At 40.1% G+C, this 20,352-nt stretch overlaps 1 protein-coding gene across 1 annotated transcript in view; it reads left to right on the forward strand.

The window, feature by feature from the left end:
- The window catches only part of VSIG10L2 (V-set and immunoglobulin domain containing 10 like 2), a 221,496-nt gene that overhangs the window by 12,902 nt on the left and 188,242 nt on the right, over positions 1-20,352 (forward strand). Inside the window, exons 2-3 of the mRNA XM_078683409.1 lie at positions 7,380-7,703; positions 15,961-16,236. Of these exons, the coding sequence (XP_078539535.1) occupies positions 7,380-7,703; positions 15,961-16,236 (600 nt within the window). The remainder of the gene's footprint in view (positions 1-7,379; positions 7,704-15,960; positions 16,237-20,352) is intronic.

Here is a 20,352-nt window from a genome sequence, read left to right on the forward strand (position 1 = left end):
AAATGTAACAGCCATCCCAAAATGCAGTATGGTAAGGGAGGAGTATAACAGAACCATTTACAAAGCAACCAAATAGATAGACAGAAGGGGAATGAAATGGAGAGTTCTGCTATGTTACTTAAAGGTGTTTTTAGGAATCTACCATTTGCTTCGGGGGATGGATTCTGAACTGAAAGATGGGGACCATTCAATAAAACAATGTTTTCTAATGTCAGGAAAAGTGACATTTAGTGAGTAATCGAAAAACAGTAGCAGTCGGTAATGTGTTTTATGGTTATTAATAATAATAATAATCCTGTATTTTTAAAGCGCACAGCTACCCGTAGTAGGTTTCCCGGCGCAGGGGGCCGTCGGGAAGATTAAACAAGCTATTGTCCAGACTCACATGGTGCTGGGCAGACCCCTGCCGCAGGTGCCCGAACCGTGATCCCCAGCATCCGCGTCAGTCACCCTGGCCGCTGCGCCACACCTCTTCCACGTGTTTTATGGTTAATGGTGTAGAGTTCTTTGGTCAACGCACTTTTAGCAAACTAGCACCTTTGAGGTTCTTCCTGTACTTGTATATTGTCACGGGTATAGTGAAGCCACACGGAGAGTTCTTGAACCTAAACAGATTTTGAATCTCTTGATGAAAAAGCATGACCCAGATTCATAAAGAATACCTGGTTTCAGGCAAAGAGGGATGCAATTGACCCCTTTGTTTAGTGACTGGCGGGATATACTTATCCAGTTGTTCCCAGAAGCCACAAGGTGTGGCCTAATGAGTTTTCTGGATTCTGCTGCTTTGCTCTGATTTGGTGAATGTATGTTCCTTATTGAGAGTACACTTATAAGTGCTGGTGACCTACTGGGAAAATGATGTCATGAAAGATCTTAGAGGTAAAGAATTGCGCTTGCAGCAGATTTGTGGCTAGGTGGTGAACTAAGCATTCAAGATTGCTCCCAAATTCTTCACACTGGTGAGCAAGGATAGTGAGCTCCTAAGCAGTGTAATGGCTCTCCATTTCAAAGATAACAAATGCAGAATGGACTCAAAAGGCATCTGACAACCCCTTTGCTTCACCCAGGAAGCACTCATTCAACTGGATTCACCTGAATCACATTGGTTCCTAAACAACAAGGGTCTCATGGCTCAACTTCTTATACCCATTGAATATTATCTCTGATTTCCATGGAGGAGGAGACATTTATATCCAGATTCATTCTTTCTGCCTTATGCAGTTACTCTGGTGTAGTAACGTGTTGGCTCTATGGGGGTCCCATACTCCACGGGATAAGGATGGTTGTGTCATTGGAGATGTATTTCACTGTAGCCCTGAAAGGTCACCCAAGGGCACGCAACAGCAGCAATGTAATTGGTAAAAATGTGAGCTATTTTGGGAATCTTAAAAAGTAAAGGTTGGAGAAGTTCCTGTACATCCAATTTTGGACATTGTAATAGCTGCAATAGTAGGAACATGGAGCCCAAAAGGACAACGAAGCACATTAGAGAATACTTTCCAGAGGGGATGGTGAAATAGAATGAGTTGCTAAGAACAGATGGCCTTTTGTCATTCACAAACCTTTTGTTCTGGGTTTGCATCACAACAGTGATGCAAATCAGCCCAAAACGTGTTTTTTACTTTCTAGTGCAAAATATGCTGTGCACTGGAAAATTGCCCAAAAGTAACACAAAGCAGCACAACGTGCATTACCCTGCGCAAGAGAGTGAATTACATGGGTGGTATATGGGTGTTCCTGTGCCACCACCCATGCTTTTTGAAGCAAATCCCTATCTACTAATAATAGTAGACAGGGTTTTGCACCATTGGGAAGTCCGGCGCTGAGGATGTGGCACGCAGTTGGGGCAATGTATCGGATCTGAGGAGCTGCAAGGATGTGATTCGGGCGTTGTCGATCAGAAATGTGAGGCCCTGCACTGAGGATGAAATGCGTCAGTTCCAAAGGGCTGGGATGTGGGTCTTTGCGATAGGTCCAATCCACGCAGCAGCTGCAATGCATCGGTTCTGTTTGGGTTTGTGATGCACAGCATTGGAGATGCATCAGTTCTGCTGTATCCACAGATGCTGGCAGAGTATTTTAAGCCCACTTCCAAGGGTTCAGGACTAGGGTGCCACCACTTGGCAGGGCGGACCCACAGATGGCAGAATCCAGGTGCAAATGCAAGATTGTTGTAAGCCTGTTGTGTCCCTGAAGCTTCAGATCAGGAGATCAGCCAACTAGCCCTTGGAGTATTCACAGGTCCAGAAGTGCACTGAATAGTTGGTGAGTGAGGTATTTATACACAGTTGGGCCTTTGAAGTGGGGAGAAACTTCAAGAGGCTTCCCTTTGAAGTGCAGAGGCGCACTGCCTTCCTGGCCCTGGTTCCACACTAACTACATGGAGTATGCAGCCCTTTGTGTGGAGACAGGACACAGTATAAGTGGGGCTCAGCTGCTCTCTCCCATGCCCATCCTGTCACACCTAAACTCCCCATGGTGTGTGGCTGTCTAGGAGAAATACACAATACCCATCTTTTACGCACACCCATTTGTGTGACCCAGAGACATGCTGCAGGCACCAAATGACTAAGGAAAGAAAACACCAACTTTCCAAATGTGCCATTTTAAGACCTACAAGTTAAAAACTAACTTCAACATGTTAAGATTTTAAATTACTATTCCAGAGATACCAAACATGAATGGCTTAACCATTTCCATTTGGAAATCACACTTATAAAATGTAATATGGTAATTACAACACTATCTTATAAGAGAGGTAGGCCTTGCAGTAGTAAAAAACGAATTTAACTCCATCACATGTACAACTCAAAAGTAAATGTCCAACTTGTTAAATACATTGGATACTGCTCTCTGGGCTTTTCAAGGGCCTACCCTAGGAGTGACTTATATGTATTAAAATGAAGATTTGGGCTTGGCAAAAGGTTTATTTTGCCAGGTCGACTTTGCAGGTCAAAACTGCACACACATGCTCTGCAATGGCAAGCCTGAGACATGCTTGGAGTGCTACATAAGTGGATGGCACAATCAGTGCTGCAGGCCTACTAGTAGCATTTAATTTACAGGCCTTGAACACAGGCAGTGCCACTTTACAAGGGACTTACAAGTAAATTAAAGATGCCAACTGGGTATAAGTCAATGTTACCATATTTTAGCAAGAAGCACACACACAAAAGTGCACAGAGTTCTGAGGCCAGAAAACACAATGTCAATAAAAACAGGTGGTCTGAAGGCAAAAGGTTAGGGGGAAACCATGCCAAAGATGCTAGGTCTAACATTTAAATAGACAAATATATAGTTGCAGTTACACATCAGAAGCCCAGGCGTTTTATGCCACAAATGTAAGACGCACTTGCTTATTGTTTTACCACACTTATTTCTGACAAGCAGTTGTGTGATATTAGTAATGCCAGCCTACACTGTTGAGGTGTGGTATCTTCTAACCTTTGAAGACCTTCATATCTTTCCAGAGTAAGTGATGGACCCCAGATTTGGTTTCCACATTCATGGATTTTCACTCAAGCTCTCACTGACTTCTAGAATGCACTGATCTCCATCAGGAATTTAGAGAGATATTTAAGTTGTGTTTAAGAACTTCTGTGATCCAGAGATGCTTATTGGTTACATCCGAAGGAGGGGTTGGTATGCTAATATATATATATACCTTAGCATGGTTCCCAGTTCAGCATAATTAGTGGAAATTAGAATTTCCTGTATAAAATGCCATTAGAAGGTAGACATTTTAGAATGCTAAATGATGATAATAAGGATGGGTTGAGTGGTCATGGGTCAGTTAATAGTGGCCCAGTTTGATGATATATAAGTGAATATAGGTTTTCAAGGTACATGAGCTCAAATACGGTGCCAACCCCAAGGGCAGTTCTTTGAAAAACGTTGGCTGGTTCCCAGTTTAGCACAAATAGTAGAAGTGTCTGTCTGAAATATCTGTGCAAGGTAGGTAACATGGAAAACTAATGGTTCGATTTACAAAAGAGAAATGCAGACTTAGGGGTATCTGAAGTCTGAAAAACTCCAAAATGATCCTGGCCTTATTTTTTGCAATTCACAAAGCATTGTTTAAAATACCTTGTGAATGAACTTATGTTTCCAGAATGCTTGCTAATTAAGTTGAATGACACATAAGCACCTACACATGATACAAGTCATGCATACACGTCGGGTTCAAAACAACAATATTCACACGTACATTCTCATGTACAGGACATCAAATAGACATTTCATGCCTAACAAATGTGTGCATATGTATGCCAGGCCTTGGAACATTTGTCATTGTCACCTAAAATGCAAGTGTGCATATCTTATGCTTGTGTATGTAAAATATACATGAGTAAGCAGAATAGGCATCCAATATATTCATATTCTAAGTATGCGTGAGCGGAATATGCTGATAAACTTTATCGAACCTGCTCTGTGAGGTTCAAATGAGGCATAACCATGGGAGTGGTCTATCATGATGAGGCTCTTCATAGGGATATAGTCACCATTCATCCGAAATGCTGGTTGGAATTAAGGTTTAGTGCTTAGAAGGGATATTTGTGTTGTTAGAATATTAGGACACACATCCCAATCTCTTAACTTCACAACATTTTGGCAGCACATATCTAGTCAATTTAGCCAGTGCCGTGTTAGAAGTTCCAATTGGTGGAGTAAGTTTGTGTGACCATGTATGAAGGAACTGGAGTCCTCAAACAGACAAAATGTGATGGAAAGAATGCTTGCAAATAGTCTACTCACTGGTGATTGCTCCATCATGCGAGCTCAGATTAGACCCAAACATATGTAAATCAGCGTTTGTCCTGCTCCAATAGGAACTGTCCAGCATGAACTGCCAGGCCAGTTGGTGAAAAGAGGTGGCTTGTAATTTTAGTTCGAGGGATTTCCAGTGGTTAGAATATTTGCAAGCATTTCTCCCATCACCTTGTGTGTGTGTGAGAGAATTGCAGTCAATCATATTTTCACAGGTTGGGTGAGAGAAGAGAAGGTGCATTGTCGATAAATACCTTGGGAGTAGAGAAAATATTCCTTGTTTTTTGTTTACATTTCACGATTACTGGCATGAATTATGAATGGCATTATTTCTGCCACTTTTCATTGACTAACATTGATGTAAAAAAAATTGTTGATTACCACACGCCTATGTTTCAATCTTAAAACATTCTTTAGTTAAGTCTTGTTGTCTTTTCCTATTTTCGTGAATTGTACTTTGAGGAGTTTAGGATAGTTGTAAGGTATGCCACTGAGAAATGACCTTCAAATGTTTACAATAAAGGTCTTTGAAGTTGGCAAGATTTGGGTGTTGGTTTCCCGGTAGTAAAGTGTGCTTCAGGATGCATTAGGTTAAAGATAGCACCAGTTTGCAAGTGCAGCCCATGGTGAAACATAAATTACATTTTGTAGTTGTTGGAGGATAGGAAAGTTGTTTAGTGATAGTTTTCGAACCAATGATCATCTAAATTAATAACGCTGAATGGCGTTTTTTAAAGTAACAGAGATGATTAACGAAGTGTGCATCTTTTCTTAGTCTGTCATTTTTTGACAATTACTAATACATTTGTAGATGAATGGTTTAATGAGAATGCAAGCAGGGCATCAGACCACAGATTTTAGTCCCTACAACCATTGTTAATTTAAAAATGTGGGCATGCAGGGTCCATCAGGTAATGAATCAAGCTGATATTTCAAAATGGACGCTCATTCAACATTGAGTCTAAAGGGCTTTCAAAGAATTTGTTACACATGGTAGTATTCAGAATATATGTCCACAGACTGCCGTGGTGATCCTATGTTCAAGAGATTTGGCCGCAAATGTAATATTATTTCATGCTAAAGTGTATGTGCTGAGTTGTGTGAAAGGGAGAGAGCAGGACAGAGCCATATTTGCAGAAGTAAGGCGCTTTTGCTCAATTTACAAGCGCTGGTGCACAATTGTGCTGCCTTGAGCCATGCATACACATCTTTCCACCATAGTGGAAATGTGTGTGTCTGAATCTAGCATCATTTTGTAATGTACAAACTCTAAGCTTAGACTATGTTTAAAATGTTTTCCTCTCTGAATTTTCTAGACTGTACATGTGTGCTGCACCATACAGCACATGTGCACAGTCTGGAAAATTTTGAGAAATAAAACATTTCTCCAACTTTGCACCTTCCTCGAGGTTAAACATTTTTGGGGTGCAAAGCCCTGTCAACCATTGTTAGTGGATAGGGCTTGGTGTCAAAAAACACGTTTGGTAACATCAGAATGCCCATGTACCACCCATGGTTCGCAAAGTCAAACAAAGCAGGGCAAACCACCACTTTGTCGTATTCTCAGGAAAATTTCCAAAATTTGGAAACTAAATAATCAATCTACACTTTTGGTGAATTGGCACTGGTTCAACATTTTGATGTATTTGGCTTATTATTTAAAACCACTATCACGTGTGTTGATTATTGGTGGTGCAAAGCTTTGAACTTGCATGATACTGGCCTCTGTATCACTTCAGAAAATGTAAATGTTAAGTACAATTCTTGAGAGTAAGTTTAGCAGAAAAAGAGAAATAGCAGTTATTGATTTGTGCTATTTTACAAATAATTGAGTCATATTGCATACCAGTAAATGTGGGCACCACTTTTAAGACCAGCAAAGCTCATTATAGGGAGTAGAATTGTACACATTATTCATCTTTTAGATTTCGTCTGTAGAGGATTCTCTTTACTTGGAGATGTACCATGGTGTTATATACGTGCACTGAAATTATTGGGAAAAATAGACATGATTCTGGGGACAATGTGCAATGAACATGCATGACGATTTCTAAGACTCGTCATAATTTCTAATTTGAATCCTTCTTCCATTTGTATTCAATTAACAGAACCCACAGTCAGCATATGTTGAGAAAAGCAGACATGTTTTGACAATTTTATAGGAATTTCATTTTGTGGACAAGCTTCTAGTCGAGAGCTCACATACTCTAACACTCCAATTCACTCAAACAGGAAAAAAGTAGGAATATGAACATTTTGTGATGCTGACTTTTGCCAGTTTATGATGTTTTCTTACAAAAATTCTGTAGGTAACTTAAAAAAAGGTGAAAAATTCAGCAGAATGTAGCTTTGACAGGAAACAAATCTACTTTTCTGCTGAACATTTTACATGGAAAATATCAGAAACAATTTATTGTGGGACATTTCACAGGTTAATTTGTGTGAAGATGACAGACTTTGCAAGGTCGCAAAACTTTGCTGGTGGATTTATAATTTCGTGCAGTCCTAGAAAGAATATTCCCCTTGTTTGTAAGAGTGGACTAGGTTACCTCTTTTCAAGAAAGTAGCTGGATATTCTTTCTAATTTATATTTTCTTCCTTGTTGCCCCCAGGACAGTTTCGGAGCAAAGCGGATGAGACAGTGAAAGGAGTCCTTGGTGGCTCGGTGCAGTTAGAGTGTGCCGAGTTTTCCTCTCTTCTCTACTTCATCTGGAACTTTGTGAAGCTGAATACAAGCCTATCCCTTCCAATCGCATCAAGTTTTGGGGGCTCATCCAATGTGCATGCGATTTCAGCACGCCTCGGTGATGTCAGCTTGGCCAATAGCACTTTGGTGATCAAAAACCTACAGACATTTGCAGAGGGGACATACGTGTGTCAGGTCCCATATGAAGAGGAAGGTGTCCAGCCAATCTACATCGATCTAGTTATTCTAAGTAAGTGGATATCCATATACTCCAAGTATTTTAAAAATTAGCATTCTATGTGCTTCATCAAAATCAGAACCCTGCAATGCAGAAAAGTTTGAAAGGAGTTGTGTCATCATTTGATATCAATACATTTTAGGGATCTCCTAACTAGAGTCTTTTACTACATCAAACTCATCCGTGTCCCCAGATTTTTGGGCACAAGACTTGCTAGCACACGACTGACATAAAAGTTAAATCATTGCATAGCAATAGTAGGCACTGGGGGCAAGCAAATTATAGTCTGAGTAAACAATGATAACTTTAGAGGCCATGAGGATCTCTTTCCAAACAGAGAGCAGTTACCGGACACAGTGAAAAAGCTGTGTTTTCTGCTAGGAAATTGCATAGAGGTAGATTTAATACAGAAAGTGTACATTTATCTTCAAAACCTTGCCTATCTACCTTTTTTTTGTATTTTGTTTTACTTAGACTGTCCTAGAAGTGCAGATTGCACATGTTGTTCAGCAAAGTGAAAGGTTGTCTTTCGACCACACACAGAGACACAAACCTATGCATTTGTCAATACCAAATCTCCCTCCCTTACACACTGCAATTCATGGACATTCAGCACCACTCACTGATGTACACACCTTGCAGTTCTGAACTCTCATTCTCATGAATGTGTGCAAAGCAATCCTACCCACATCCAATAAGCCTGTATTACTAGTGGATCTTTAACCCATTATTACGACGACTACGAGTGATATTTCTGGCCTATAACTAATTTGATCTGAACACTACTGATCAGTGTCCAACTTTGATGTGCCCTATTAATACTTATGCCAAGATAACTACTGGCTCATTTGTAATTTGTGATACTATGTGTACAATTAATATTAGAAGTAATAATGGTATAAGCAATATTACTAATGGTGCAACCCCTACTACTATTACTACATACATAGGCTCTCCAGTTATTAATACTGGTACGTACTGTCTTACCTCAATTATTGCCAATAGTTTCGGTTCCACCGCTATCATTACTATACATCCTACTTCTGTCTTTATTTCTACCAATTCCATACATTCAATTGATGCTAATGATAAAGCTACTATCACCACAAGTGTACGTTCATTGGTAGTACTGTGTGGATGCAACTACAACTACTTCTACCTCTACTACCAGTCCTACTAATACTAAATACTACTACCACTACTAGTGGTATTAGCAGCCCATTTAAAATTATGACCACTTCTACTATTAGTAGTAGTACTGCCTTTTCACCAAACACAAGTACGGTTCCCACTGGTAATATCCTTATTGACTACTGCTACAACTACTGCTCATGGTTTGCTTCCTGATAGTATTAGTGGTAAGTCTGCCACAAATACAACTACTACTACAACCCCACTGCTACAAAAGCTACTGCCAGTATAGCAGATACTAGTACTGCACTCAGTACAACTGATGCCGCTTCTACTACATTCTATTTCTCAGTCTCTGTGGCCTGAATTTGACTAATATAGGCAATGTCTTGTTTGTGCATTTGGGAGGGCTACCTTTGTTGTGTTTTTTGGTCCATTTGTGCTTCATATCTACACTTCTTTCTCTTAGAAAGCAACCTCTGCAACCATTACTGTTATTTAGTGCTCTCCTGCTGGGTGTCAGATCCAGTTAATTATTTCTCTATGGATGGTCTGTGAGTGCTTAGGTGACCTGGGCACAATTCATGTGTACCCTTTTGTTCACTGATATCCCCTTTTCTTAGTTGGAAGATGTTTTCAGTTTCAATACATTAAGAATCTGTGGTCAAGACTACATTATTGGGGAGGGGTGGCATTTGGTTGGGTGCTAGTGTGAGCTGTTTCTACTGATATAACAACGGCCGCCTCCCCCACTTCTAGAAACCTAGGTACACCTCAAAGGAACCTGCAACTCAAGCATGCATGTGTCAGAAATGGTTGCAGGTTTGCATGTTGCCTCAAAAAGCCTCCACAATGTCCCTAAAAACCCTACATGAAAACTGACTTTGTCTTAAAACTTCCAACCCTCGACTCTCTTCTTTCTTTCATATCACTCTCTCCTTACTTTTCATCCCTTGCATGCCTCCGGTGCCTGATTACAGCCTACTCTAAATCACATGCATGTTTTCCTTAATCCCTATTTTTGTATCTCTGCACATTGACCACACAACATTTCAAAGATCTATGCCCACATGCATCAAACTGAATTGCATTCACAAAGGTGCGAATCGCAAAATTCGTCCGTTTGCGAATGCAATTCATTGTTTTGGGATGCATTAACCTTTTTGGCTTTTCCGCAATTTAAGAAATCGCAATTTATTTGCGATTTCTTAAATATCAATTGCATTTAAGAAATCGCAATTTTGCGATTTCTTAATTGCAATGCATGATTATTTTTAAATTGCGAATTCGCAAATTGGAAGTGGTAAATTACCATGAAGTTAACCTTCAGGGTAATTTTTGAAAACTTTCAAAAATGCACAAAAGTGCATTTTTGAAAGTTTCATTTTAAACACACACATGCCCTTTGGGCATGTCTGTGTGAAAAAAGCACTTTAAGGTACATTTCAGGGGTGCAGGGGGGGTCCCTTGGACCCCCCCATGCACCCTTGAAATTGCATTCTCATTTTGCGATTCCTTATTTGCGAATCGCAAAATGAGAATGCCTTCACATTCATTCCTATGGGCCTCTAGGCCCATAGGAATCAATGGAAAGGGATTCCTTAATTGCGATTCACAAACAGTAACCCAGCCCAAAAGTTAATTATTAGGACTGTCCCAAATTCAGTTTCCACAAGCCGGACAAACCCATAATTGAAAGCAGTACCCATGTAATGAAAAGTCGTAAGGAAAGAAACAATTCAGATGCTGATTACGATAAGATATGTGCAAGGAAACTAAAAGTTAACGATATCCTGAACATTGATTGGTAATTTTAGACAACGATCAGCCAGAGAAATTGGCTTCGTGAAAGGGTCAGTTTCAGGTGACGGGGTCAGCGTCTTTGCAATTCACTCACAAGTCAGAAAAGGGCCTGTTAATGCATACATGAACAATGAGGCCCATGCAACTTTTTTCGTTCGGTTACCTCCACGGCCTACGTGAGGGCAACACAAAAATGGCGTCACGAACAACTCAAACAAAATGGAGTCTGGTTCGAAATCACGGAACATCACCCGTTTACTGATAATATTAACAAAGTCCATCCCAGCTGATCTCTCTACCACTTCTCCCTTTAACCTATGCCTACTTAGTACCTTAAACTTTAAACAAAATATCTCACAGTGTCCAACCTAGTACAGTAACCAGCAAAGTGGACCATGAACAAAGAAATACCACAACCGGACATACAGAGCTGTTCAAAACTGCCACCTTACTGAAAACCATAAACTGTGCACCAATCTTTCACCCTTCTTCATCCATCACACTGCTAAGGGCTGCATCCCATAATAGGATAAATGCACTTCAGTGGTCTTTACGCACAGCATAGAAACACTTCCAACACAGGATCAAAACTAAGACGGACACTTCTAACCAAACATCTTATATGGTGTAGTGTGCTGCCCATGTTGGCAAGTGCTTCAGCGCCCCGCATAGGATCAGTAGGCACTACTGAAATGTTGCAAGACAATACTGTTATTTCTGTCACCATTACCAACTTTGAAGCTGGTAAACCTGCAACTGGTACCACAGCTCTTTGGCCCGACTACTGTAAGTGTAAGTGCTAAAAGGATTACCCATGCTGTGGCTTCTTGAAGTATTTATAACACTGGATTTCCTACTCATAGATTTCCATCTGATTGTATTACTTGTGCAGCATATACTACTATGTGTAGCCATATGACTGCTAGCATACTAAATATATTAGCAATTTAATCAGATATTGAGGTGTTCGAATTGTGAAGTGAAGAGAGGTTGAGATAATAAGCACACAAAAAAGACTAGGTTTCCGATTTGGTGGCTAGCTGTATTTATCTGGTCTTTGAGAAAGGTGGCTTTGCTGTTTAGATGCTTATAACCGTATACATCACTTTCATTTTTTTAGATATATATACAGAGGGTGTCCAGCGTTTTTCCGAACTTCCGAAAGCAGTGTTAGCATTGCCTCTCTGCGTTTAAGGAGTGAACCATCCTTTAGAGACTCTTTTTTTAATTCTAAGTTTTAAAGACAGTGGCTAATTTGTCAATAAGTAGGCATGTCCATGTTCTTGTTCAAGAAATGTTATTGTGATGACAGTTGTGATGAAAATCCTTGGAGATATGCTTCTGTTTTTTCTGACCCATGCATAAAGGGTGTGCGCTAGGTTTTCCTGGGGTGCTTAGGAATGGTGTCAGAAAAGGGGATTATAAAGTGGCCACTTATGGTGCTATTGTAGTGTAGTTAATATTGTTTCTGTGTATCATTGTCATTCTGCCACCCATTTTGTTTTGCTCTCTTTGAGCAGTATTTTGTAAACCTGAGGTACCACTAACCTCAGTATGTGATGTGCCAAGCGGGTAAATTTCTATGCAGTATACTACATTGTATTGCCTTTTCTGAGGTGAGAAGTTAGGGAGACTAGGGGAGGGAAGGGAAAGATTATTCTGCCAGGGGGAGCAAGAAATACTCCCTCTTTGACAGAGGAAAAAAGTCATGCTGGAATAGGATATGAGGCTTGGCTGCCGTAGCACCAAAACACAAATTTGCCATCTGGAATTACTGGCTGGTAAAATCAGGTTCAGTGTTCCTACACCAGGGAAAACCGGGTGCGAGAACACTGGACCACTTACAATCAGGCAGAACTGTACACCACCTCAGAAAGCCACGCTCCCTGGCTTGTAATCAGGCCCCAAGCGTGTTATTTAAGTGTTAGCTGTTTACCATATGTGTAGAAGAGTGAGTTGGAATATTGCTATTTTTTTCATATGGCGTCTAATTCTTTGTTGTATCATTTGGTAGAGTTTGAGAACTAATTCTGTTTTTGCTGACCTGTTCTCGGTATGCGGGTTTTAGGATATGTGTTTTGCAACTGCATCCTCCATCAGTTGACAGGGTCTACACATTTAGAATCTTATCTAGTTTTCTTTCTTAAACGTCAGTGGCATCAGTATGTACCTTGGATTGATCACAGGAAGTCTGCGTTGTTTCTTGGCTTTGAGAGGGATCTTGACGTATACAGAAGAATGGTAGTTCAGGTTGGGACTTATTTGGGAAGATCATTTGTGGGGTGGTGATGTGCGTTGACAAGATTGTCATTGAAGAGAGGTACAATAGTACAGTCGTCTTAAAATTTCTAAGTCAAGCTAAAGCCAAATGTGTCTATCCATCCAACGCTGGAGAAATCTGTACAAGAGGTAAGTTGAGTAGACATGTAGGGTTTATAATGCAGATGGTGGTTTACAAATATTAGGCCTTTGTGTGATGGCAGTATCTTACCTTTCAATAGGCATTGATGTTGAGGTGTAGAGGCGTTTCTGATCAAATAAGTTGTAGCGCTGGGATGGTTTGCGTGGACTATCATGGATGGAGGTATTAAGTGACTGGGTGTGACAGGGTGCTTTCAGGCTGCAATATATTATTATTATTATTATTATTATAATTGCATTTGTTGAGCGCACAGCTACCCGAAGGTTTCCCGGCGCTATAGCAAACGGAAGATGGGAAGAAAAACATGGGCAAGGCAGTTACATGTTAAAAAGCCAGGTCTTAATACCTTTGCGGAATGCCATATAACAGACTTCCGAGCGCAGGGATTGGGGCATAGAGTTCCATAAAGAGGGGGCCAGAAAGGCGAACGAACGTCCGCCCATCTTGGCTCGCTTCACACGCGGAATTTGAAACTTATTTTGGGTGGACGATCGTAAAGTGCGAGATGGGACATAGTGCTGGACCATAAGATTAGTCATATTATGGGATAAATCTGTGAGTCTCAGGTAGCTGAATGTGAATCATTGTAGGGTAATTTCGATTGCATACTCCATAATTTTACATTGTGGTATACAGTAATGTGCAGCTCATATGTTTGGTTGTCCTAGCGAACGATTAGTAGTCTGTGCCCCAGGTTTGTTTAGTTTCTTTGATAATAATGATGAATTAGTGAAAGCAAGATTCAAGTGATTGTATCTTCAGAGAATTAAAGGAGTTCAGTTATAATTGTTCCCTTTATCTGGCGAAAGTATATGTCAGAAATGAGAGTTTCAGCATTAGCTGTTATGGTGATTTTCTTAATAGCTTTAGAAGTATTTAAGAGCTACGGTTTGCGTAGATGAATTCCAAAGTGTCACTTCTTTTGTGTTAGGTTTGGTAGGATATATGGATGTTTACTTTTGTGAGGGCCATTGTTGTAGACTTTGTTAGGGCAGAGGATGAGAGCTGTATCCTGGGCCAGTTGCAGATTTGTGGGAAACGATCACTAAGAATCTTTTATTGCAATTATGCAGTATGAACAGTCGAGGTTTAATAAAAGCTACACGGTGGTGAAGGTAATTCCATAAGCAGATTATCATTTCAATTTGGCACTTTAAGGAAATTCAGCAGGTTGAGTCTCCTCTGGATATACCACTTTGTACAGCAGCCAAAATATTTTCCATTTCAAACTGCTAATCACATTGTCAAGAATCGAATGTGGTAAATTTAAAGTGTTTTGCTAAGTTATGTACTTTTTTAAGTGTGTAATCACCATTGGGTGTTTTACTGTGGTTTTAGATATATGGAGTGTGCAATATAACGATCAAAAAGATACTGTTATGTTATGTTAAAATCAATTTGTAAAGCGCTCGTACGCCCGTGGGCTTCATGGCGCTATAGGAAAAGTGAAGAATCCGTCCAACATAACACTAAGCTAACAATGGCTAATGGTAGGCTTGAGAGAACAGCCAAGTTTTTAATCCCTTACGAAAGGTGAGTAGATCCTTACTCTGCCTAATCGATAAGGGGATGGAGTGGTCAGAATACCAGCTACCGAAATATCATGAAGGTCAGAATATATAGGTAAGTATAGGTTTACTGTTCTTAATTGTAACCTCATGGTACAATGAGGTGGAAAAATGGCAAGAATATATAGAAAGTATCTAAGATCATTATTCTTAATTCCACACCTATGTACCAAGGTACATAGATGTGGAGTAAGAATAGTGATCCTAAATTCTCCTTATGTATACTTTCCTTCTTTCCATCTCTATGCACCTTGAAGTTACATAGAACTGGAATTAAGGATTCGTTTTTAGAATAGTCTCTCTCAGCGGACCCCACCTTGACTAAGACCAGCTTCTACAACTGAATGAACGTCGTAGCCTGGATGAAGAACAACTCCCTGAAGCTCAACACGGAAACACGGATAAAACCGAAGTACTGATCTTCGGCATACTTTCCGCCATCTGGAATGACTCCTGCTGGCCACCAGAACTCAGTTCCATCCCTGCTCCAAAAGACCACTACCATAACCTCAGCATCAACTCTCCATGAAACGTCAGTTCAATGCCGTCTCTTCAGGCTACTTTCACACTCTCCGAATGATCTGCAAAGTATTCTAGTGACTCTCCATCAGCACCAGCAAAACAGTGAAGCTGGCCATTATCACCAGCCGGCTGTATTACGGTAACACACTCTACACAGGCACCTCCATCAAACTCATGAAAAGACTCCAGATGATCCAGATCGCAGCAGCTGGACTGATCCTCGTCCTACCCAAGAGAACCCACATCAACCAGCATATGAAGGACTGACTCCTCATACAGAAGAAATGCTATTTCAAGCTTCTGACCCATGCCTACAAAGCCCTCCATGACCAAGCACCCGCTTACATAAACCAGCGCCTGAATTTCCACCTTACTCCCAGGAACCTCCACTCCACTCACCTCGCCCTTCCACAGATACCATGCACCTGCCGCTGCCGCTCGGGAGGACGCTCCTTTTCCCACCTCGTCACCAAGTCCTGGAACACACTCCACATCCACTTCCGCATTTCACAGTTGCTGACCCACTTCAGGAAGGGTCTTAAGACTTGGCTCTTCAACTGATACCCGCAGCACAGCACCTGGAAATCTTCTCGGGTGATAAGCTGCGCTATATATATACTGATTCATTGATTGAAACCTATACTTATCGCCTATACTTATCTATGTATAAATACTTCACGATATTTCAGAAGTTGATAGTGTGATTGCAATATTTTGTAGCACGATATTTTTGGGCTTGATATGCTGATAAACAACCTTGTAGAAAGCAACGAGGCAATGTGATCTGATAATTCAGTTTAACCAGGTATTTTATCTCTTGCAGTTCCAGTTTCAAAGCCACTCCTTCGAATAAATAACTCTGCAGCAGTAGAAGGGTCTCCTGTGATGCTAACATGTCTGGTGAGGAACGGCACTGGTCCAATTGACTACATATGGCAGCGAAATACAATACAAGAAGGCACTGTGCCAGTGTCCGAGGGAAATGGCAGCGCGGTCTCTCTTAGTTCAGTAAATCGGACACATATCGGTTGGTACACTTGCACAGGAAAGAATGAGGTGAACCAAGAAACCAGCGACAGAGTCTACCTGGATGTCATATGTAAGTGCTCAATAGATTCAGAATACATTGTTTGTGGCTACATGTCTTGCCAGATATGTTAACAAATTTCAGGGATTCTTAATTGGTTTAATGCCTAAGGTGAGAAACTAACTTATGTCTAAGTGCTTGAGTTAATAAATAAGTAAATAAAGCAGAGGAAAAATGTAACATGCACACCGCTGGGTATTGAAACACAAACTTGCTCCTTCCCTTGCTTTGGGAGTTCTGGTGACCAAACCTAGAAACCTTCTTTAAATATTTATTTGGGACTTCGACGATTTCAAATGTTACTTGGTTGCTAAAATATTATCAGTTGCACACTAGTATTACATTCATATTACTATGACTCCAAAGGCATTGGGTTGAAGTAGAAAATTGGGAGATACCTACTGTACACTGAGCAGATGCTTATTTTCCTTACCCAATTACCCCATCATAGGAAAGAGGAGAAACTGTTTTACCAACAGTATCATAAGGAACATGAATTTCCGATGAAGGTGTTCAGTACTTTCAGTTATTCTCCTGATTTCTTTCTCTCTCTAACGAGAAACACCGACACACATGCACACCAACTCTGTCTCACATGCACACACACACACATGCACACCAACGCTGTTGCACATGCAAACACACACACGTATGCATATCTTAGCAAAGTGAGAAAACAGTGGCTAAAATGTTGAAATTCTTCTGAGGTTTGAGTATCTAGACAAAGACATGCTCTTTGTGCTTACAATGGCTGTCCAAAATACGAACTCCGCAGCTAAACCACCTTTCAAGAATGGCAGGTGGTCAAGCTATATTGATTACATTTTGGTACATGTCAGAAGATTGACATCATAGATTTTGAAGTCATCACTAGACCTGAAAGTGCTCATGAACCTCCGGCTCTTGGTCTGAAGCAGGAAAGCATTATTAAATTGTGCCATAACTTTTTTACTTAACCCTGATAACACCGATATCACTGTAAGAAACAATGGTAAATGGATTAAGTGGGAATTTATAATAGAATCGAACACCCAACCTTACCTTCTATTTACAATCAAATGATTTAAATTTTGGAGACCATTCTCCTAAACTGCTAAAATTATCCTGAAATTCTGGATCTACACTACTTTGCTTTACAGAAACTAAACTAGCAGATTATTTCATAAAACGTCCATGTAAAAATGTGGAACACATGCTCACATCCGTGGCATGTTAGGACTTTTAATGAGTCCTAGAAAGCTTTACTAGTTGCTTTCCACAAAGGTAAATGAGAAAGCATAGTGAATGCAAGAAATCATAATAAATGGTCTTTAGAGAGAAAAAGAAATCTTGGAAGCTGAAAAATTAGACGATTTACTTTCTGCGACTGGATCAAATAAATTTTTTCACATTGTTGCCCACTGAGGTTTCCCTCTTAATAGTCTCCAGAAATGCCAAAGACTTGGTTCCAGCACTTAACCTTGATCTATGAAGTGTGTTGTAAATGAATTCCATTTGGCTAATACTGTTATAGATACAGTAAATGAGCCTGCCACTGGCACTGACCCGGTGACTTTCTCTTTGGAAGAAGTATTGAAAAGAGTTCTTTCACAAACATCTCAAAAAGTCAGAGAGGTGTACAGTCTATACATACACGCAGTATCAACTGAACTTGCATGGGGGCACCAATCCCAGACATATGGTAGAGCGCTGAAAGTATCCTACTTTACAAAAAGTGCAACTATACTTATCCAAGGAGGTATAGGACAATTAGCTTCACTGATGATGTTCAAATAATATGTTCAAAAATGGTGGTGGTCACATTAAAAGTGTGGATTAATATTGAAAATGTGCTTCAATGCCATTAGATGGTCTTTTTTTTTTTGTATTAAGCCAGTAGATATTTACAAGATGGGGACAGCAAATGGCAAAATCAGTATCACATAATGAAAACATATGATATGTTCAATAAATGGAAATGCAAAGCATATAAATACACAAGAAAGAGAGGCAGAAATTAATAAAAATTATGAACACAATGTAAATAAAACTCTATATATCATCATACACAAATATACAACTAGCGGTATTATTATAATACAGATATATCCCCGTCATATGAATCAGTCTATTTGCCTGCTCTTCCGGGGGTACATAGCCATCTACAACTTATTTACACAATATTTACACCCATATTACAGCTTATCTGGCTAAGAGTCCAACATACTTGCCTAGGGTTATATAGATTGATTATTTTACTAATTAATGGAAAAAGACTAAGATCTATCCCTGCTGTGAAACATTACCTAAGTACTTATACTACCGGTGACAGATAATCTGTTAAAGCCCCCCAGATCTTCTCGCCAAGTTTACGTTTACATGGGCTTTTAATAGCATATAAGCTAGCCTCAAGTTTACAGATAGCAAACATTCTGCCTCTCCACATCTCAAATGTAGGGGGCTCTTCCTGGCGCCACACTGAGGCAATACACAATCTTGCTATTGCAACTGCAATATATATTAAGTATCTATATGCGTACATCCCTTGTGTTGGTGTTTCATCCTTTATAACACCCAACAGCATAACTAATGGGGTTATCTCAATCCGTACACCAGTCACCTCTGTTAAAAATGTCTGCATTCTATCAATGTTTTCAACTCTGGACATGTAGCAAACATGTGAACTATATCTGCCTGTTCTATCCCACATCGAGTACACTTATCCTCATTTGCACCGCCCCAACATGCAATTTTAACCGGTGTATAGTATAAATTAAGCATAGTTTTATATTGTTGCGATCTCAAATTTGAGGATATTAACAGTTTTTCAGCCAGAAAGATAGATTCTTGGAAAATATTCCCTTCTACCAACACTCTCATGTTCCATTTAGCATTCTGCGCCTCAACATCATCATTTTGTAAAATCAATAAGTGTCTGATATATAGTACCAATTTTTTCCCGAGCCATCACAGCTTCTATAGGCTTACTTTTCTCGGCTAAACATAAGACATCCCTCCTCTTACATAGTTAATCCCGGATCTGCAAGTATTTAAAAAAATCCGATTTGTGGAAATCATATTTAGTCATCAATGCAGCATATGTTTTAAAGCCGTTGTTATCTACTAGCAAGCCCAGGGTTGTAATACCTTTGCTTCTCCATCTATTCATGATATTATCTGAAAAGATAGGTGGGAACAGTGCTACTGCATCAGTAGGTGTGTAATAGTTTATTTTGCCAATATTGAGATGTCTCTTAAATTGGCGCCAGACCTTATAAGCAGCCTGAAGCACCTTAAAGCGGTTCTTCTTATAATAACTTGGCTCCAGTTTGTTTTTTTAAATTTCTATGTCTTTTCACCCAATAATAATTGATATATATATATGTGGTACCTCATCTCGGGTTCACCATTAGTTCCCACCAATAATATTCCTATATGCTGTGATAAGCAAGCCCAATAGTAAAATTGGAAGTTTGGGACTGCCCAGCCCCCTCTCTCCCGTGGCAGGGTCATGAATTTCAGTGCTCGCCGGGGCTTCCCCTGTGCCCATAAAAAGCTGTTGCAAATCGATTGCAGTCTCTGCATTTGTTTCCTAGTAATTTCCAATGGTACTGCCCTAAAGAAATAAAGGACGTTTGGGAGCACATTCATTTTCAGGACATTACATCTTCCCAGCAGTGACAAATGTACATTTTCCATCCTATCCAAATCTTTTTTAATCTTACTAAGCAAAGGTTGCCAATTGATTCTAACCATCTTATCTAGGCAAGCATTCAGGCGTACTCCCAAGTATAGGGCCTCCTCTAACACTCTCTGGTCTCTGAATTGTGTTTGTTCGGTACAAATTATTTGTGTCTTGGCCAAATTCAATTTATAGCCTGCACTCCTCCCAAATGTTGCTGCCAGTTGTTCCGTTTGCTCCAACGTAATTGTGCGATCCGGTGATACTATTGCGATATCATCTGCATAAGCAAATATATCAACCCGCTCCAACCTGGGGCCTAATAGTTGTTCATTTATTCTATGCCCCAACAGGTTTAGGAACGGGTTGATATATATCGCAAATAACAGGGGGGAGCATGGGCAGCCTTGCCGGGTACCTCTTGTTTTAACTCGTGGTTTTGCTTCTAGCCCTAGTGTACGTATTAT

Source organism: Lissotriton helveticus, chromosome 3_1 (assembly GCF_964261635.1).
Source record: "Lissotriton helveticus chromosome 3_1, aLisHel1.1, whole genome shotgun sequence".
In the NCBI taxonomy this organism is placed as follows: Eukaryota; Metazoa; Chordata; class Amphibia; order Caudata; family Salamandridae; genus Lissotriton; species Lissotriton helveticus.